This window comes from Crassostrea angulata, chromosome 3, assembly GCF_025612915.1.
Source record: "Crassostrea angulata isolate pt1a10 chromosome 3, ASM2561291v2, whole genome shotgun sequence".
In the NCBI taxonomy this organism is placed as follows: Eukaryota; Metazoa; Mollusca; class Bivalvia; order Ostreida; family Ostreidae; genus Magallana; species Magallana angulata.
The window spans coordinates 40,484,931-40,508,171 of record NC_069113.1 but is presented as its reverse complement, the minus strand read 5'-3'; the positions used below and the strand labels follow the sequence as shown (position 1 = coordinate 40,508,171).

At 34.4% G+C, this 23,241-nt stretch overlaps 1 protein-coding gene across 2 annotated transcripts; it reads right to left on the bottom strand.

Annotated features, from left to right (window-relative positions):
* Positions 1–618: 618 nt before the first annotated feature.
* LOC128176021 (sprouty-related, EVH1 domain-containing protein 2-like) lies at positions 619–21,705 on the bottom strand. Of its 2 annotated transcripts, none has more exons than XM_052841996.1 (5): positions 21,302–21,705; positions 14,844–15,027; positions 12,937–13,105; positions 5,852–5,874; positions 619–4,700 (listed from the first exon to the last, which is right to left on the bottom strand). In XM_052841996.1, exons 1-5 carry the CDS (start codon positions 21,322–21,324, stop codon positions 3,828–3,830), a joined length of 1,272 nt encoding a protein of 423 aa, XP_052697956.1. In that variant the 5' UTR covers positions 21,325–21,705; the 3' UTR covers positions 619–3,827. The 2 variants fall into 2 exon arrangements, with proteins under 2 accessions (XP_052697956.1, XP_052697955.1); XM_052841995.1 differs by having other exon boundaries at positions 5,852–5,895; positions 21,302–21,697.
* Positions 21,706–23,241: the final 1,536 nt, after the last annotated feature.

Sequence of the window (23,241 nt, the reverse complement as noted above, 5' to 3'; positions counted from 1 at the left end):
TGGGTACCTATATTGTACAGATAACTTCTCCTACAGTTTTCAAGATAGGTTTTTTCTTTTGCAGATCAATTGCAAAATTATCTGACGTGTGCATATGGCTAGGATTTTTATTTCTGACAATTTATGAAAAGAAAAATTCCAGCTGTTGAACTTTTCTGGCAAACTATTGCATATAGAGTACCCCATTTCACTTGACCAATGGATTGTGGACACTGTTCATGCACACAGAAGAAAACCCTGTTTGCTGTCACATTGACAGCTTTTCTCTCGTTGTGTCTGGCGTAACCCAATATTTTTAACCAAATAAAATATCCACTTTATATGAGTAATGGTACTATATTTTCTGCATACATCATACATATATTTGAAAAAGATTAGAAGTTATATTGAAACAGTGGCATTTCTAGTGCAGCTTGACCAAGAAATCTTTAAAACATCAATCTTCATAGCAACTATCCCCTTGAATTTATTGGATTCCTATACTTCCCACAATAATAATGGGTGCCAAATAAGGTTAGATTTCAAACTATAAAAAAAAAAAACAGAATGACATACAGAGTAACAAACTGTCATTTAAACATCTAAAAAAAAAAAATTAAGCAAACAAAAAAAAACAAATTCCATTTTTCAATGCATGTTTTATTTATTTCAAATAATAAAATACAGAATGTATTTTACTATAACTTTTCAAATTGAAATCTTTTACACGAATGCAAAACTTGACAAGTGCAATATAAGTTACAGAACAATTTCTCATTACAAGCTTTCTTCATTTAGACAACACAAAAAAGGTCAGCCCATTGCTGACAGACAGATACAAAAATTCACAAAGTACAAAAAGATGGGTGTAATTATCCACATTCCTCCATTATATTGACAGCTGCCTGTTGATAAAGAAACAGAACAAATAGTCTTGTACAAAGTGTTCCTCCTTGTCTCATACCAGTCATATCAGTAACTGAAGTTAGAATAACATGGAACCAAGGAACAAACAGAAAAACTTGGAGAAACACTTGGACAAGCAGACGTGTTCGGACATTGTTGGTACAGGCCACATGTACTGGGTCTTTCGCTTCATTCAATGCTCCATAAAAAGCCATCACTAACCAAAAGCTCTGACAATTCACAATGTCGCAGACAACTCATTGAATGTTTGCAAAGTAACTTTCAATCATAATATTGAGGGGGTTATGTTGTGCACAATACAATCTTCAGTTATTTTTTCAAATTGACAATTCTCTACCTTAAAGTATTTATGGTTTATACAGGTGTAACAGTCTAATATGTAACTTTTGGGGGACACTGAAATGACTTATTTACAGAACTGTATTTACTGGTAATGGCACTTAAAGTGGGGGATATGACATTTCATTATAAGAAATTACTTTTAATGATTATCTTACAGCTAATGCAGTTATTTGTGCATAAATCTTCAACATAAATACCACCCTTATTTCCCTGAAAATCTGATTTACATACACATATTTCTTCATTATCAATCACTTTCTTGAAGGAAAAAAAAATTGATTCTTTGTGACATTTCACTCCTTGCATTGCAATAGAGCAACTGGCACTACTTAGGCATGGTTTTGAACATGATATACAGAAATGAATTCCAAAAACAACAACAAAAAATCACATGAGAATAAACAAGCCATGTAAACACAAAAAAGGAAAGAAAAATTGCACATTTATCGGTATAAAATCACAACGGCTGATTTTGTAGCATTGGATGACAAACAACTCATTTACATCACACGAGCTTATAATGAAAAATGGACCTGCAGACTGAAAGAATCATGGGAAATATTTAAGAAGGACCATTCACAACATTTACTGCAATGCTGTTCAAATAAGGAACCATGTTTGCACAATAGAAAAAGAATTTAACAATATTCTTATTCAGTATATGCCATACTGGAATCGACAACATTATTCATTAAACTATGAAAAAAAAAACAATTGACAAATGAATTTTAAAGGTTTAATTTTTTGGTTTCAAATATAACCTAAGTTAGCTAGTGCTTTGAACCATTTTTTTTCTGAAGGGCCTCATTTAATTGCCATCCAAACCAGTTGATATGTGCAGTATTTAACCTGTCCTGCTGGGTCAAAGAAAAAATGTCATGGGTGTTCCATACAACCTTCTGGATATATATCTTAATCCAATAATAATAATAAAAAAAAAAAGGAGTGCTATTTCATCTCAAATTCACAATATGATTGTATCATACAGGGAAAAAAATATATATACAACAAAACCAATATATATATAATTAACAATTGAGAAGAACAGTAATACTTGTAATAACAAATTGTTACTTGTAAAATGAAAACACTAATGCTTCTCTCACTCTCTTCATTCACAGATAAAAAAAAAAAATTAAAAATCTGTATCACACCTAGGCGAGCATGAAGACATCAGACACTCGGTATCAATTCTTGCAGACAGCTCAACGTACCCATTTCATAATAGAGTTATTTTTCCTGCATTGTGAAATTCTGATGCTACCAATTTTTTCCTAGAGTTATCTTTTCATACATGTAATTTTCATTGAAATTGCAGGAGACTGCAACATACACATTTAGAAAGAGTGTTTTCAATCAAACTTAAAAAAAGGACAAGAAATGCTTATTACAAAAGCTTACTAGTGTAAAGTATGACTTAGTCATTGTGCACTTATTACTGACAAGGTTCTAGAAAATCAAACAATACAGTAGCCCTCGAGGATCACAGATCACTCATACTAAAATATTCCAATCTGTTCATTGCAGTAATACACGAAAGAAAGAAAAAAAAAACCTAAGTTAATATCTGTCAACATGGAGTAAGTAATTGTTGAAAAATTAGCATGAATTACTTTCAGATTACCAAAACTGCCCCCCATAAGGGTTATCATTAAATTGGGTGAATGATCAATTATTCAGTGTAAGCTACGTATGTTAAAACTAATGGCAAATATTATGTATGTTCTACAGAATAAATATTCATAATATCTCAAAAGATCCAACAAATTTTCCATTTTATCGAAAGTACTCAACATATCCAAGTATAATTTTTTTTTCTTGTTGAAAAGCGATTTCATAAACCAAATTTAATACTGTTTGCTGGATTCCAATTTCTACCCTTTTCAATTTCTAAAAGAATATCACTCTTCCCCAATTTGCATATTTAAAATATAAGTGATAAAATAATGAATTACAAGAGTTGTAAAACAATGACTAGAAATAGCAGTGGCAGTTCAAACATACAATAGTTTACTTGAACATAAAATAAAAAAGAAATTTACACATTAACATGAGAATTCTTTCTTTTAAAACATAATAAAAATCAATAGGCATCAAAATATAAGTAGATATAAGGCATAGGGGAAATGAGCTCTCCAAAAAAGTAGCTTCTGTCTTCTGATAAGAAACCAGCATAAATGGATGCTAGGCCATTGTTTCTGTGGTCAACAGGGAGCTCTGATTGAGGGGTGAGCTTACACAGGGGGTAAACATCACCCAGAGATTGGAGGGTGGGTGTAGGCACGCCTGCATCCCCTTGAAGCCTGACAGAGAAAGTTAAGGCAGAGGCTAGTCCACTCAAGCACAAAGCCTCACACATCAACTGATCTCCTCAAGATGGGGAATGGGAGGCTGTGTGTTGTTCTTGTTGGGTTTTTATGGTTTCCTGAGGAATTGGCGGACTGCTGTGAGGAGCTTGTAGGTACACAACATTGAGATAAAGTACGGTTTGTTTCTCAGTCTACTCCTCAGTCCTTTAGCCTTCCTCATCTGTCCTCCGCCTCGATGTCTGCTTTCATCAAGCCAAGGAGTGTCTGGCACTATACAACTGCCTTGTGTCGCCCCCCACAGCATCCACACTTCACCCCACACTTATGACAGGCCGTTAGTGGCCAGTAGCACCATAAACATGGAACAAATAAAGACAAAATTGTTAAAGCAGTCCACTTTTTACAATTATTAGCATCACTGGGATCACAGTAGCAAGGGTGCCCATAGTCCCCATCAGGGTCACTCATACAGTGATAAATTAGTCCTTTTGCACACCAAACACAAGTGACACATTCTATACACTTTTCAACCCCATCTGGGGCCTCTTCACAACTACCACGGCCATTTTCTTCTTGAGTGAAATTGTCATGGCAATGTTTACAGCGAAATTTAGAAGATCCTAGGAGAGGATGATTAGTTCGTTTTTTGTCCTTTTTCTTGGGTAGAGGTGGATGCTCCTGTATGGAAGGCTGATGCTTGATGTTGCTGGTCGTTTCCCTTTTTGAGGGAGGTTTGTGAACAGATTCTAGAGTGGGGTAACTGTATTCATGTGGTTTTTGTGTCTTTGCTATTATAACATAAGAATATTCCTTCATTTCATGTTCTGATTGACTGTCTAATAGTCCCTGATCTGATTTGGAACTGAAGGAGTTCGGGTCGTCGCCATGGACCCAGACATCCTGATGGTAACAGTCCGACTTACTGGAGCCGTCACTCTGTGGTGTGGTAGGCGGCTTTTTATTGGCTTTATGAGGTGAGGATGACACGTAAACGACGCGGTGAACATGGTGGTGGTTGTGACTGTGGTACGGGTCCAGCGCTGACACATTTGAGGTCGGGGACTGGGGGGTGGGGCTACTGGTCGTGGTGGAGGTGGTGCTGGCCGACTGGGACGATGAACGAGAGATCGGAAGATCTAAAATCTGAAAGAACAATGTAAGAGAACAATGTAAGAGAAATTGGAAAATCAAAAATCTGAAAGAACTATGAATAAGAGTTTTGAAGAGTAGTTGTCTGGCAAAAAAAAAAAAAATCCTACATGATAACTGCATTTCTTTCATTTTGTAGGATAAAGTGAAAGTTTGGTTAACTGATGTTGCCTTTATTGTTCAATATGTCACATCATTATCTAACCCATTTAACTTGGTTGAAATATATGAATTTACACTATGAAAGAGCACCATTGCAGTTAGAGGGTAAACAGGTGTCCATATTGACTTGAGAAACAACAGAAAAAACACTGAAATAACCTAAAGTCAACTAACAGACCAAGTCCTTTTGAAAACGGTAACTACAAGCCACAATTTTACACTTAAAAAATATGTAGCAGGATTATCAAGTTTGCAGTTTAGTGTAAGAAGAGGCATTATACAAGTGCCACCTACACAAAAATGTCCTTCTGTGATATAGAATTTTCTCTGAAGTACTGATGTTACAGAAACAAGTAGGTTTAATAAGAAACACAAGGAGACATAAAAAACTATCATACTTGAAAAATAAAATAGATTTCATATTTAATGTAATACTTGAACTCTTCCCCTGGATTATTCTGATGACGATATTCCGATGTCAGCAACTATTTGTTACATTCAAAAACAATCTGCTCATCCCCGTGGCTTGTCAAATACTTCAAAACGTTTCAGAGCAATATAGTACTTTAGAACTTAGATGTTTGGAATTCTTCATTCATAAATTTCATACTTCAATCCAAGTTCCACTTCCTATTTAGGTGACAAGTTGTTTACTTTCTTTGCATGTTGATCCGCGTTGACTACCAGATAACCCCACCAATATCTATACTCCCCATCATAAATCTGAATTAATTGATATAACGACCTACATGAAGGTATTTTGTTTTCTTTTGATACACAATTCTCCTGCCTCTCTCCCTATAGTTACACACACAACTATACATCAGATCTGTCAGGAGTGGCTACAGACCTCCGGAAGTGGATGTAACGCTTTATCTTTACGGGAGATTCTTACTATCTGTGAAATCACTTGCTATCAAAACCTATTTAGCAGCAGCCCAGCCTCTGGCTGACTGGGGGAGGAGAACCCTGTCTATACTTACTGCAAAGACTTCATCATCACCATCTGTAGGCCCATTGGTTCCACCTACAAAATAGGAAAAGAAAATATTGCTCTTAATTATCGGCAGTGTGAATGAACTTGGTGGCCTCATTCTTACAGAAAAGTTGAGGCTTACAATGCCTCAATGATTTCAAAGTTATCTCTTAGGCATTAGTCTAGGAGCTACCACTTAAAATATCACAAATATGTACTCATACCAAAGTTGGCAACCTATTCAACATGTAGTTTATATCTCTTGTCATACAATGTAATTAGCTATCACATAAATGCAATGATATAGTCATTTCTAAATTTGTTCCCCTACAAATGTATGTATTTAACAAAATATCAACTTCGGCACCTTTTTTCAGCAAAGTACAAACTGGTACCAGTATATTTTTTCTATATACAAAACATTTAGAAGTCTTTTTAATCAATGAGGGCTTGCCATCTCTCAGCATTCAATTTCTGAATGGTCCAAATGCTACACATTAAATATCCATATGTCATTAAGCTAGTCTTCATGCTCTCAGAGACCTGATCCACTTAATTCATATGTCTGACATATACCTGGTATACTATAAATGTATCAAGTATACAAATATAAAGAATCTTATGACAGGTTCATAGATTTGAGGCATCAATTGTTACTTTTAATTGTAGATGATGCAATAGTCTTGGTATGACTTTCTTAGACCAGTAAGGTTGAATCATCTCACCCACCCCCTTCTCCCATATTCTGATTTGGATAACATTTCCTTAATTAATTTGGTACTGTACTCCCATGCAGGTGTGAATAATCAACAAGTTCAATTTCCGCCATTAATTAATCTGTGGTTTAACCCCCTCCCACCATATACCATTACAAGAACCTGCAGGATAAAAGTTTAACTAGTGTCAATGTTAGATAGAAGACACTGCCTTAAGCCTTCACCAATAGATGACACACAGAGGGGCAGCGACAACTGATGTATGGGCACAGGGTAACCTGTTTGTTCACTCAACCAGAACTAGTAAATCTGCTGAGGTTTCTATTCTGAACACCTGACACACGTGTAGTCACCATACAGAAACACTATAAACAAATGGGAAAAGAGAGGCAACAACTCTTGAGGAGATTGCTGCTGGTTGTCATCTTTTTCCTTTCCAGAATCTGCTCACAATCTATACTATGAAATTGACTTAGCTTTTTATACATGATTCACTTTTGAACTTCTTTTTAAGAGTAAGTATACAACTTATCCTAATTAAGAGCTGCCTTTTTGTGTATCCTGCACTTCTTTCTAAGAACATGCATTCCTTGCCTGAACTTGTTATTCATTATGACCATAAAACGATTCATGATACATGTAATACTTTGCACAGCGAATTTGTAATATACATATACATGAAAACTGAATGTCATTGTGATCTTTGAATTATTAGATCCATGTACATTCATAATGTCTTAATTCATTTTAACTGCAAAATTTTAAAAGGAATTGATAAGAGTGTTGCTGGGGACTAAAAAAAACTTTGCTATACATGTATCTGAGATTTTGCTATACCCATATTCAAATTAAACACTATTAAAATTAAAACTTAAAATCAAGGTAAAATTGTCATGACCATGTGGCTCTTAAACCAGATCTCCTTATTTCTATAAGCCTTAACTACATCTTACTTATCAGCTAACAATAATCTGCACTTCTTTATAATCATCATAAATGGGATCTGAGTATCCCTGGATCCACTCCTTATACTTCAATGATCTTAATGGATGTCTACACAACTTAACCCTGACCATAATGCAGACACAGATGGACAAGTAGACAATGCCACTCAATCCACAGGGACTACAAATAGGGGTTTCTTTCTATGATTTTTATTCTATATCTCATTATTATATGCATAAATTCTATATCTAATTATTTTATGCATAAATTGATTAAATTGATATTGATTAAAAATGCAGTTACAAAGAGAGAAATAATCAAATTTGCATTTAACTTTTCAAAGAAAATAATTCAACCTGCTTATTATAGACTACCTACAAAGGTGTGTTAATTAATGAAACACATACATAAAGCACAGAAGCCATCAGCTGACTTGCTAATGGCACACGTGAAGATGAGCGTCTTCCAGTGATTGGCTGACAGAGATGACAAAGACCTAGACATATGACAGATACAATCTGTTCATGTTTCCTTTCTCTCATATCAAGGTCATGTGACTGTCTGACAAACCCCACCCATCTCGCATCATAACAAGGGTTCATTCACGTAAAATCATGAATGATCTGGGGATTTAAATGTTATCAATTAGCAGATCATCTTTAGAGATCCAAACAAGAGGAGGCTCAGTCATTACGGGAAGCAGGTTATTAGCAGGAAGCTGTAATGGTTTTCTGAATGAACCTGTAGTAGCTTACTGGCACTGGGGCTGCCTCATTACCTACACACAGAATAATTAAAATTCTATCACAGAGGAGGGGGCAAAACATGGCAAGAATGAGCAGAGGGGAAAAAAACCAAGTTTGTGTGAATTACAATGAGCTTTCAGTCTGTGACCTATTCACCCTTGAGCTTCCACAAACCCACTTCACATCAGCAGATACATTAGCAGACGAAGGGCTGCTCCATAGTCAGGTTAACTAACGAGTCAGTCTCCTGAACACATCATACAGAGATAGATACAAGTACATAGCTTTTTTCTCTTTTCTTTTAAAACTTTCCTTTTTGTTGTACTTACCAAAAAATATTCATCCATAAGAAAGCAATGGAAAAAAACAAGCAGAAAAAATATTGAGTCCATGATAACAATGAGACAAGTACAACAACCAGTGTACTACATGTACATCAAGCATTATTATTTATCAATGCACATGTAGCTGGATGTATGTGTGAATTAACTTGCCATTCATACAAAATAATCAATTACTATGGAGGTGTAGGAATACATGCAGAATACATATTTAATTCATGTCTTACAAACATGTATATCAGATATATAGAAGGGGAAGAGAAAATTTAGGGCAGTATAAAATATTGGACATTGTCTAGTTGATAAATACATTTCTACATATATAAGAGCATATGAATTTTACACACTTTTACATTCCACCCCCACACAGACACAAACACATTTTTCCTTTCAAATACCTGGTAAACTTTGATTTTTTTTTTGATTTTTTTTTTTACTTTTTCACTGATTTTTCAATTTGGAAGCTGTCCGACAGCTGTTTCTTTTTTACCTTTGGTAACAATTTTACAACAAACCTACAGTACAATCAATGGTTTAATAAAACTTATACGTACAAAAGATTCAAAGCATGTAACAAAGAGAATGTGATCTTTTTAATCCTCTTACTAGCTGATCATCACATGGGCATGAGTCTTTGCCTAAAGCAAGATGTGCTACCCTGTCTAACTCTTAGCGTGGTGATTGAAATCTGTTTACAATGGATTCATAGTATACGACTTTTGAACAGCAAATTGTGGTTACATTTCCTGTAATGTTCTTCAAGTCATTCAAAATTCACTGATAGCATAGAGAAATACTAATTTATGGTGCTCAAATAATCAGACATTTCTCTTAGTCTTTGAGGTTAGCACACAACTCAGCTTGTAAATATACACTATCAAAATCAATACGAAGGGCTCATAAACCAGAAGCATGTATCAGAAAGACTGGCCTATCCAATTGTCAACCTGTGAAAATTTTCCATTAGAGCATCTTGTGTAATAATCCTAGCATCGATGTATGGAGAAACCCAGAGCTAATCTCACTGTTGGCCACACCTTGCTTTGTAAATGTACACCAGATGTTGGCTTAAGAGTAGGACAGCTAAGTCCAAATGAAATTTCAGTTCCCAAAATAAAACCTTTTTTTTTTTTTAAATGCAAAAAGCCAACATATCGACTGGAAAGCAGTTGTGAGTACAATGTGAACTTATTGTTTTGCATGATTCACAAGCTGTTCGTTGAAGCATGTTCTAATCTTCTGCCAATCCTGAAATTAGCTGTGCTGGTTAGTATTATTACAGAGTCTGTAAGCAGGCAATATTGATCCCATCATTTTGATCAATGACACACCAGCCAGGACACACTACTGTTCAAATACCACCAATTCTCATTAATGTTTTCAATTAGTCTTTCACTAAATTTGCTACACATATGACAGTTTCAATATTTTTATTGCTAATTAATGATACACAGACATGTGTGTAATGGGCTGGGTTTTGGGTTTTTTTAACAATGAAATTCAGGTCGGTAAATTTTTTACCCACTCGTTTCCGATCTCTCCCAAACACTCCCGGCTTCATATGTTCATGGGGTAAATCCTCGATTAGATTACTTTATACATGCTAGGGCTATAAGCATATTAAACACCGCAGCTCATGCTAAGCAAATAAATGAGCCATTGTTGTGTCTGGAACAAACAATGCAAGAGACTTGCTAATTAATTTAGCACATTGGGGTGGGAGGAGGAAATTCTGATTAAAAGACAGCTTGTACGTCAAATCTGAAACTAACATGTCACAAGTCAACAGCATGTCTTGACATCACAATTGGGTCACTGATCTGAAGTGTTGGCCAATCCTCTTTCATAATACCCACATCTGCATCATGAATGGCAATCTGACTGGAATCTTCATCTCCTGACATTCTGTACTAAAATGACTGTACTCTGCATCCTCTGTTCTCTGTATAATCCCAACCAACTTCATATTTTTTGCCATTGTTTTTCTGACTGCTGACAAGATCCTTTATAACAAGTTCACAGATATTCTAAACAACCTGTACTATGTATATTTATTTAAATAAAAATTGAACTGAATTATATGCTGCTATGCCTTCCCCCATATAATTTTTTTTCTCCTTTCAAGCCTTTGCCTACATTTAAACATCATAAGAGCCCAGACCTTATGTTGTAAATCCTGATGGAAACTGTGGGTCTTAATGAAGCCATTTACAATCTTGAACAACAATCTGTCAACTTTTAACCCAGGGGTAATTGAGCACTTCCAGGTACAACTACAGTACAATAAAACCTCACAGCGGCCTCAAAACCAGGAATGCAAACAAAGTGCACAGGATCAAACACTTCAACCTTTGACTTTGCAAACAGAGAGGGGGTGGAAAGATGAGTCATTTATTGTCTCTTGCTAAAGTCCTTCTTGGTCTAACTGGGGCACTAGTCCATTTGGGTCAGCTTTTTCTTCTTCCACAACGTAGATGGTCCTAGTTTTAAGACCCGATTACCCAGCCAAAGGATTCATTGATCTGGGAAAGCTAAATACACAAACTGGCACAGGCTGATATCAATTAGTGGAGTTTGTGAATGAATGGGCACACCTAGGTGCTACTGCCTATGAATGGAGAAAGGTTACCCATTGATTTTTTGGAGTGAAACACAATGACAACTTGGTACTTTACAATGCCAAGTGGCATCTGAACCAATTGTGTATTCTAATGCTCCAGCTGGGAAGGCAGCCAAAATTCTGCTGAATGGAGAAACAATATGTTGGACTTTAAACCTGTGTAGAGGGATGTTTCAACTTTAATTATGCACCGTTCCTTTCTCTATTTGAAACCACTGTGTCATGAACAAGAAGGAAATGATCTTTGATCTCTTAATTTTCTGATATTATCTGCATAACTTCCCGTTTTGAAATTGTCCGTGAACAGTATATTTTCCCAGACATGTAAGCAGCTAAAACTTGAATGTCAGCACGCTAATTGATGTTAACCTATCAATTATTCAATAAACCACACATAATTTTAACATGGCTATGGATTCAATGCTTGTCAACAATATGTTAACTCTCCTAACTACAAAATTCTTCTGTGTAATCTGTGCATAAAAGACAATTCATTCACACAGTTGTGAAGAAGACTACTGGTGTAGTTATTTTGAAACAGTAAGACATTTTGTACTTCAAAGAAACATGGAATCATCAATATACTTTTATTTGAATGATCATAAATGAGTTTTGATCTTTCATGGAATTCATGTACTAAAGGGTTTATAGGTCCTTGGTCAATTCAACTAAATCAAGAGAAAAAAAGTTTTATTGCACTTCAACTGAAGTAGTCGTTTTTTTTTAAAATTGACCTATAATCTTTTAAACAACATGAGGAAGTTATATTAGTAGTAGTTGTACAAAGGAGTATCAGCTGTGTCACTTGTGCATCTATTTTTATCACATTATGCAATCTTGAATATTTTTTTTCTTGGTTTTGCAAACTGTCTCCTTGGACAGTTACAAAATTGTACATCGCCCATGTAGATAAATACCACAGATGTTTATATCAAATGATAAATCAAATGAATTTTTTTTCATCGTTGTAACCCTGATCTATTTTAAACTGCGCAGATTTCAATTGCATTGCTTCTCGACAAGCCATTATCATTTCACCTACATCTAGATTTGCATTTTCCTGAATCTTTGGGCAGAGTCCTCAGACCTTCAGTCACTTTCAAACTCAATGAACAATCTTTGTACATCATACACTGTTAAATTGTCTTGCTTCTTGATACCAAGCTTTTAACAGACTAAAAGACAACAGAATAAATATGCAACACCTTCTAGCATGAGAAATCAAGAATGCAAACTCTCCGATTGGGAATAGGTGAGAACTTCCTGTTTACTTTAGTAGAAAAACTAAAGTAGTTTCAGCCATTTCTCCAAATTCTACATCTCTATACCTACTGGATTGGTATTTATTCAGTTTTGATACCTCTTACTCTTCTAATATTCGCCTTTTCCTAATTCAACACTTTATAAAATGGTAATCATTTCTGTGCCTAGAAGTCACCTTCTACCATACTGACTATTCTTTTGAAAATACAACATTTAGCGAGCAATAGATGAAATGTGCGAAAACAATACTTATACACATGACATTGAAGGTATAAAAATTATGCAGTATAAAGTTAGTACTTCTCTGAGAGGTTCAAACAAAAAGACTATGTTAGTTAGAGTAATTAAAAGAGGGAAATGTAATATGTGTCATTTAACATTTTCTGTGCATTGAATGAATGCTGGGTCTTTATGTTAAAATAAAAAGAGAAAACACTGTAAAATTGTAAATGAATTTGTACCATCCACAAGATCTGCTACTGCACTTCGAATTCCCCTGTCGAAGGCCTTTGCATCATCATAACGTTCAAATGTGAGACCAAATCTCTTCTCGTCCGTTTGCCAGTGATGGAATTTGGGGTTGGCTTTCACATATCGAATATCTCTCTTCAGAAGGCAGTCAAGAACAACCTGCAATGATAAAACATATTTGGAATACAGGTGCAATGATAAAACATATTTGGAATACAGGTAATAAGACGTTGACACTTCTTTAATCGCTTTGAAGCTAATAACCGGAATTCATCCATGAGTTCAGATGATATATAAAATTATCAAAATATCCACATGTAGCCAAATTTATTTTATAAGTATCAAAAGTTGTCTTAAAATTTGGAGGTAAAAGTTTCTCTAACAAAAAACAAAAATGACAATTAATTAATATCAAATAAATTAGCCTTGAATAACAGCTTATTACTTCCTTATTTTGTATGAGTAATAAAACAATGGACACATCATTGAGTGAATAGTGTATGAACCAAATGTCTTATCTCATACATGTTGTCAAATATTTTGTTTTAACAAATTCATATTTGTAATTTCTAGAAAAGTCCAACTTGAGAAGTTCTAAGATGTACTTGTTGTTCCTGTGAATGAAATGATAAATGAATTTGTGACCAACAACATGTGAACAATGTTTTATTTAAAGAGACATCCAATCATTTTGTTTCTAACACGTGCTAGGGAACCTAGACAGGAAGTGGGTATTCTCCCCTTTCATCCAACACGATTAGCTTCATCATTCTTCCCCACACTTCACAAAGGTATCTAATTTTGTCTTTAAAACCCAGCGCATGTGTACATTGTGCATAATCTTGTATAAACAGGGATTGTCTTTCACATAATAGAGTAAACACTATCAGCCCCATGTAATCAGAAGCCCTAGGTGTGACCCTTTCACAGTGTCAACATTAGCCTGCCACAATTGTTTCGGGGCTTAATGAAAAACGTGTAAAGCGATGACTGGCAATTCACGTGTTCCATTGACAAAATACACTGCTAAACCAGCGGTCCCTAAAATGTGCACAAAGTTTTTTTTTTATGTAATAAATTCAAGACATATACAAGTCTTAATGCGAGAGATCTTAAGTAAATCTAATTCATGTGCTCTAACCAAAATGTAAATACATGTGCAGTTGACATAATATCCAATATGTTTTAAAATTCAATAACTGACAACAAAATATTCTAAATTTATGCAAAATCACATTTTGGGGTCCATTGAAAAGAAAGCTATTTAATTCTCTTGATTCAGTCCGGCAATAAATTAGCGATTTCCTAATTATTAAAATGATGAATGATGCCACCCAAAACTGAGCCAGAACCATGTGTAAAATGATGAGATCTATTCTGACTGAGCCAGTACTGAGATATATTCTATTCAAATGTTAATTATTTGCTATCATAAAAATGCCTGGGAGGATTTCAAAATGCAGGTAAAACATGAGGTAAGAAACAAGTTAAATTGATGCACAGGAAATCATGGGTTGAGGGTAGTTGTGAGGTTGCACATTATGTAACAAGATCATTCATGCTCCATCAAAACTCCATAGATTCTATTCAGTTACTTCAGTCACTATGCATATCTGAATCTATTTTTTCAACAGCACAGAACTTTAAGTTTAACTCAAGTTCAGAAAGGTCCTAAGCTGCCTCCATCAGAATCAATAAACAACTGAAAATGGATGGCAATTTATTCAATCATCAAACTCTAAGTCTTTAATAAAAAAAAAATGCAAAAGCTATATTTGATGTAAATTTTCTGATTCACTGAGTACACAAGATAAATCAGGATGAGCCTGTTACCAGGCCCTGTCCCTAAGCTTATAGAGTCGTCCACCAGGAAAGAGTATATTTTCCCCTATCTTACCGAGTTGTCGGCGATCCTGGTTCCATAGATGAGGTATTCATTGTGCAGCAGATCTTCACCATTCTTGCGAGTGACCTTCCTGAGCCCAACATTTGAGAGCCCGCCGCCTCCCATTGGCACCCAACCCCCGCTGGAGTCATCCCGCATCATGACTTGTGCCTGGACACGCACAATAAACTCGTCACTGCAAGTAAAGAGAGACAGCATATACAGACATGTTAACACTACTGTACCTACCACCATACCTAAACACTGGTTGGCTACTTGGTGTCAAATGATGGAATTTCCTTGCCTTCCCACAATTCCATATTGTTACTAGTACTTATTAAACACTACATAATCCTTGGTATAAAATTATATATTAAAATTGGTCAAGAATAAAAGTTGTGTGGTGTTAAATAGTACTTTTTAAAAGTTGATCAACAGCATTCAAAGCTTCAAATAGCTTGGGTCTTCATTGAGTACAGTAAGGTTTTTAGTCCTTCATTTTATCAAATTGAGAGAGTTAGATAGTTATCAAAGAAATAGATCGACTTCGAAGAACTAGTCAACGTACGAGAACACTTTCTTTGACAATGAAATACACACACAATGTCACTGCAATGAACAATATTAAATCTACTGAGTATTTTTCTCTCTACATTTTTTGTATTTCTTCAGAAATCTAATCGTGTTTATTAGCTTTATACTTATAAAACAGTATCACAATCTACTGTTACCAGTATCAATTTGTCAATATATGAATTTACACATATCTTAAACTTATAAAACTGCCTTCAAATGCATTTTTACCAGTATTTCATTCATCAAAGTGACTATGATTATTCTTATGGTTTATAATGATATTTCACGTGTGTAGTTTTACCAATATATAAGCTAAATTACATGTAGAGCCATTTTAACAAGGCCTTGGACTTTCAGTAGAATGTAACTATCTGTTTCTTGGTCAAAACAAGTTAATATGGCGCTGGTTTCAAGCAAAATATACACCGATTGCGTATTTTTCACTCAAAGGCCTGACAAATCTTCTTGATTTCAAAAAGCCATGGCGAGTGGCCTACAATGAAATAGACAGGCCTACGTCACATTGCTGTTTGACACAACTACCCAAAGTCCAAGCTCTTGTTAAAATGGTTCTAATTGAGGAGATTTTCAAAGTGAAAGAGAGATTCAGATGTAAATACAGTACACTGTATTAACAATAAAACGCTTTTTTGGTAGGTCAAATGGGCAAATAAGTCAATGAAAGTGGTGTCATTGCAGAAGAAAGTTTAAACATATCATTGGTGGGTGCAGATTAGGTATTTTTCTGCTATGCTAGCTACCTTCATACCCACATGAACCACCAGAGATATAATGTTATTGTTTGAATGTGCTATGCTTTTGTTAAAATTTGAGGCCAAACCTCGAAATGTACCTCGTGCACACATAGCACCAAGAACAGCTGATCTTATTTCTTTCTTCATATTTTTTTATCTGCAGACAAAGATTCCTTGAAATTCTGATAATCAAAACCTCCACAAACAATACAACATATGGGATTTACTGTTTATACAAAGCTTTGAGAAAGAAAAGAATCGCTGCATATGCAACATACCAGAACTGGGTCATAGTTTTTTTTTCATTAATACTATAAAAAATAAACACTCTAAAAATCCAACAGCATGTTGCTAGCCCAGATGTTTATCAGATAAATTATAAAATACACAATGTTTACAACATGACAGAAAAAGTTTTGCAAGCCTGATAAATGTAAAATACATGTATCGTATTGCAAGCATTCCTCACAACAAGAATGGAGCCATGGCAAGGTGAGTTTCAAAGTTGACAGGTCTATTAAATTCACGATTAGAAATCTTGAAAATGAACACAAGATCTAAATGCAACCCCTGCCCACTTCTCAGGATAACTTACCGGAACACCTGAAATGCTTTAAGCAGACAAAACTTCTTTATGTAGGGAAATGCTTAGCTCTATTAGTCTATACAACTGACTAAGACTAGCCTCTCAATCATAGAAGTACAATTTGTGATAAAGACCTTTATAACAGTGTTACATATAAACAGATAGCTGTTAATTTGTACACATTTTGTTCATTTCAAGTACTGCGGTATAAATATAAAATAGTACATCAGTACATAAAGTGTTTGTATGGGTAACTGTGCCTGAAAAAAATACATGTGAATTTCTATATATTATCCTAACTTAGATATACATGTACATGTATACATGTACATCTATTGTTTTTTCATAGTCATTCTTGGCAATGCTTATATTATAGTAATTGATATACAATAGAACTTCATACACATAGGGACAATTTAAAATGGTGCACCTTAAGACCACCGTTAGCCTTTGAACCTAATACAAAAACAGTTTTAGCAACCTGAAGAACTACTTAATTGAATTAATCATTTGTAAAATAAGCATTGACAGTTGACTATGAGTTTCACCTTTTTCTTCTTTTTTTTTTGGAGGGGGGGGGGGGGGGGGGGGGGCAGTTGTGACATTCACAATATTTCTTTAGACTTCATTTTACTAACACTGCAATTTAACTGTCACATAGGAGTACCAGCATGTCAATGCTGAGACCTGTGATCCAATTACAGATCCAGTAATTTCAACTAGTACATATATTTATATAGGACTTGAGGCTCGAGCCACCTAGTTGTTTCCCCAAGACTTGCTCTATATCTCTATGGTCAACTGTCACTGTGGTTTTGTTTCTGTGATTGATCTACAGGTACTAAGGATTGTAATTCTTCAGAGTATCAGTGAACTAGTATCTCCATCTTAGGGCAGTATTCACTGAGACAACATGACGGTCACACATCTCTTTAATGTGGGCCTTCCAATATGACAGGATAAGTTATATTAACAGAAGCTACTCTCCTCTCTCTCTCTCTCTCTCTCTCTCTCTCTCTCTTGATGAAGTGATTAACTGACTAATGTTTATTGTCCCTGTAAGAATAAATACAGTCAAACTTTGTTATCTCAAACTAGATTGAACTGTTTAAAAACTTCAAGATATCCAAGTATTCGAGAAATGAGGGTAATTAAGTGGTTGGGACTTACACATCACTTCGACATATCCATTGTATTTGAGATATCAGTATTTGAGAAATCGAAGTTCAACAGTATACTAAAAACACTTTACTTATTTTATATTAACATTTATTTATACCCAATATTCAACAGAAACAAAATGAATGAACACCAGGGTTAAAGGGACTTGGACACGATTTGGGATCAAAAATTTTATTTTTATTTTTTATGTATAAAATGGTTTATTGGTGCATTTTAAATGATTGGCCAAAATATTTAATGTTTAAATCGAGTTACAAGCGAGATACAGAGGAAAGAATTGATTGTTATGTAAACAAAGCTCGAGTCTTATAGTTGTTTACAAAAAATGTAATGTAGAGAATTACCATGTCTTAGACAAAATGACATGTAAAAAACAATTTAAACCAATTCAATATCTTCGTAAATAATATTATCAACAAAAGAAAGATACATTTTATTGAAACTTCCACCAATACAACACATATGTAAAGAATGTCAATATTCGAGCTTTGTTTACAAAACAAAGAATTATGAACTCTGTATCTTGCTTATAACTATTCAGTCAGTACTAGATAAAAACACAATCAAATTGGAAGCATTCTATCAATTGATCATTAAATAATTCAAACATAAATGACCAATTTTTACTGAAACCATGCCTGTTTATTTAATTCTAAACTATCATTTATTATATAATATATAACTATTCATTCCTCAGTTTGCTCATGGAAAAGGTTACACTTCTCAATTACAACTGACATCAAAATTGTTTCCTTATAATTTAAATTTGTTTTCTATTTAGCATAACTACTCATTTTGAAAAGTTAACTCTGCAGATAAACTCTAAGAGTTTAAATTATCATACACATTGTTTATCCTACAAAGTAGTGAAAGTACACTAACAATACAAATTACAAAAACAATCTGTGATTTGCAACCTCTAGCAGCATTTTTTTTGTCAGCAACATTTGCTTCAAAAGAAGGGCATTTCTGTATTTAGAACATATTGATTCGTATCTGCATTTAACATATCTCATCAACAACTAAGGTGCCTATTAAGTTTTTAAAAGTTTATTAAGCTGTATGTTTATATATGCTCCAGCCTCCAGGTTTCATGAATAATTAAAAATTATTTCCTGTATACATACAAATTTTCGCCCCCGTTTTATTTTCACACCATTTGCCTCCAATGTCAGCAGTGACTTTAAGACTGGGCAAATGCCTTTGTCTCAAATTATTTCCTTTTTAACAAAACTGTGTCTGGGAGCATTCAAGACATGGTGAAACTGTTTGCAAGTGTAGAAGGGAGAAAATTACATGGGGCAAAAATAACTCTTTATACAGATTTAATTACCATCTTTTTAATGTATTCTTTAAACATAACATTTATTAACAAAATATTACATTATTTTTTTCATGATTATATTGCAAAAAGCCATTGTTGACCACTGTGATTATCTTTAGAAAACTTATATTAAATTGAATGCAGGCCCTATATAATATACTGCCTGACTTAACTTCTCATGGTTTTTTTTTTAACAAGTCATAGATATCATAGGATGTTTGTAGAAATGAGTTAATGAAACATACAACAAACATAGCATAAGTAACTGCATCTTATATACATAGGTCACACACAGGAAATGGAGTTGCAGTTGCTTTTTTTTAAAGAGGGGAGAGGGGGGGGGGGGGGAGTGAGGAGTGGATAACCCTTATTTCTGAATGTTTACCTTTGTTAAAAATCAAGCTATTCAAGGCTTTGAAAAGTTTTCTGTGCCATTTATGATTTTAGAATGGAGGGGAAAAAATAGATTTTAAGTGGTAAAAATACTGTTTAGTAACCAACGTAACGAGAGTGACTTCAATAACATCTCATGAAAAATGTGCAAGAACAGAGTAAGGCTGTATACCATACCTATTCAGACAAATGGAATATAATGTAGCAATGTTTTTAACACCAGTCCGTTAAAATGAAATCAATAGCCCCTGTCCCAAATCTTTACACAAATATTGGATAGACCTAGCCCTACAGTTTGAACAACAAACATATATAAATTAAATATACATGCAGCATGTAAGAAGAAGTACTGTACAAGTATCAACTTGCTATTCACAAACTGAAACCTTGCTATCAAAATGTATGTAAATCAATATAATACCTGCATGCAAATGTAAACTGTTTACTAAGTATTATGGGGTGAATTTTGTTTTTTCACAATAAGAACTGAATTTGAATACATTTAGATTCCCATTGCATTTTTGAGAGGGGTGTGTGTTATGTGTGTGTAAAGGGGGGGGGGGGATGTCATATTTCACTTCACCTATTACACTGGATACGGAAGTTGATAAATGAATTAACATGCTAAAAGTATCCATAAAAAGAGACAGTTCATATAAACAGAGTTTCTGTATGCAATCCTAACATACCACGATACTAATGTATAGTTCAAATGTAGATCACATAAATTTTAGGTGAACTGATGCAGATCTGGTACACCAGAATCACACCAATACTTCCCTGTAATGTCTGCTATTTCAAAGATGTGGGAGTGAGCTACAAATGTGTGTATGTTGCATTGTTTACACAGTCCAATAAAAAATGCAATAGAAGCTTGGACTCTCATTTCTATTGCACTTGTTTGTTTCTTATAGCAACACCAGGATTTTCTATGACTGTAGAGATTATGAAAATTACATTTCACCAGCCAGATCTGTACAACCAATCCTTTTTCTGGTGTCAAGGTCATTTCACTGGTTGGCGTCTAATCCAGTGATTAAGGGAACCAAACGCCAGAAGAATAAAATCTCACGTGAAATCACTTAGACACGTGGAAAACTCACACTTTACATAAGGAATGAAAATCTGAATAGAAAAATGAAGTTTCACCCATCTATAGATTCAACAAAGTGCACACATGTGTAACACATTGTGCAACAACAAGGCGAACAGAAATATATGAGTAAAGCAATTTTTCGGAGTAAAACCCATTATAAAACCATACTTCGTATTCAATAGACCATGATATAAAGCAAATGTAACCCTATCAGTTGCTTAAATCCACAATGAACGATGCGAAATTCTAAACAGGACGTGACGTTTTCAACCATTCATAGCTATTTATGAATGAAGCTAGTGACATTATAATAGGTGACCCGATCGAGCGAAACGATATACCAAGATTAATCTAATGTCCATGTGCCATACCGGCTACAGATATCAACATAACATACACAATATCATCTGTATAAATGAAAACGATCTAAAAATTGCACAGTTTCATCAGTAACTCAGGCTCCATCTTCTAAGATCACGTACCGCACTTTTTTTTAGGCTGGTATGCCTTAAAACATTATACTATGAGCATCTTTGTAAGATTGATGGTGCTACTTACTTTTGGACCGACACCTCCGTCATGTTAAAATGTCCATCTTAATATATCTTCACTACATTTTCCTGAATTAACTCTTGATTATCAGACAGGAAATGCACATCACTCATAACTCCTTTGCGTCTGCGCGCAAGAAAATAGTTATCCTAAATATTGCATTTATGCACTGTTTAACCAAGGAAAGCAATTGTTCAAGACTTTAGTAATAAAAAGAAATAGTTTTAACCGTTTGTCTAGTAAACAAATTTTGAAATGGTCCGTGTATTATATTTCCGCAGATATGCTGCTGAAATGCAAAATGGCGACTCGGCGATGGTAGGACATTGGAACTACTTTACGAAAATAATCCTAAATGGTCAAGGGAGTACATCCACACGATAATTTCTACCAGGTTTTGCATAAGCGATGATGTAAATTAGTTCTGATGAAAAAATAAAAGTTGCATTGATATTTCTTATGTAAATTATGTGAAGGGCCGTCTAGCCAATGAAATTCAGCCTGTCAATCATTTTAATATTTATGAATCAAATTCTTATTTCTGCAATGTGGGAAGTGGTCATGACGTCAGATTTAACACACACATTGACACGCCCACTTAGCCAATCGGTAATTATGATGACGGCAAATGGACACATTCATAAATTTATTAAGAATACAGAGCAAATATCATCATGTAGAATTTTAATTAAAATCCGTGCTTTATATTTCACAATCATTCCTAGAAATAAATTCCATTTTTTTTCACTTGAATAAATAAAGGCCTACGTATAAATTTCTGAAAAATCAAAGTAAAAAAAGTAAACAAATAAACATAGAAGAGAAATAAAATCCTTTAGCTCCTATCAAAATGATTAGAATACTAAATAACCAATAGCTCGCAATATAACAGTTGGACCTTCGCCCACCAGAAAACTACATTGTACATGTATATATGTGACCGTGACTCGGGTTAAATTCTTGTGACTATCCCGGCCCATGTTTCCATATAATGAGAACAAAACCTGTAATTTCTCTCCTTATAAAAGGGGTGATGTGGGGGGGGGGGTGGATGGGATGGGGATATCACAATTTTGGAAATCATATGTAGATGCGTTGATATTTTTTCAGCTATCCGATTTGGGGGAGGGGGGGGGGTATACACTTGTACTGAAAAAAATTTTATTTGAGAAAAAAATTTACAAGGTCCCAGAATATGACGTTATTTGTTGACGTATTTGTTATATACTGATCGGATAGGTGACGTGTTTTGAAATCGATCAACAAGGAAATTCAACTGTCATGCTCCCATGCAAAGACCTTCCAACGAAAATAAATAAATACACCCTCTTGTCAAGTAATGTCAACTCATCTATAGAACTATAGAAATATGAGGTATAGATCTGTAAGAAATCGACAGATGTAAACGCACTTTAAATTGATTGAATTAAAGAATGTTTCCTTATTACTCATATTTATATAATTTTCAGCAATTGCACAATTAAATACTAAAAAGTCATTAATGAAATATATTATTATATTATTATGGACTAAATATTACAAATCGATTTGTACATGAAGTTTTATCACAAAGACAATGGAAAATGTAATCATACGAAAATAGTGAGCCGCAATTGATAGAGAGTGGACCATATACATGTATATATAGGTAACGTTCATTACTATAATAGTCCACCAAAGTCTTTGGTATCATTTTGGTGGGTTTTCCAGTTTGACTTAATTATAGATCAACTACATGTAGACATCTGATCCTGTAATAAAAGGGTTAGAGCACTGATTATTTCACCGAATAATCGAATAAAATGACTTCATTATACCTATAGCTTGAAACTTGCACCAATATGGTGAGATGTTATTGTCGTTTGTCAGTTTACTGCTAAAAGACAGAGAATGTTACATAATATCTTCACCATTACCACAATCAGCGTATAATTGGTAACCTATTA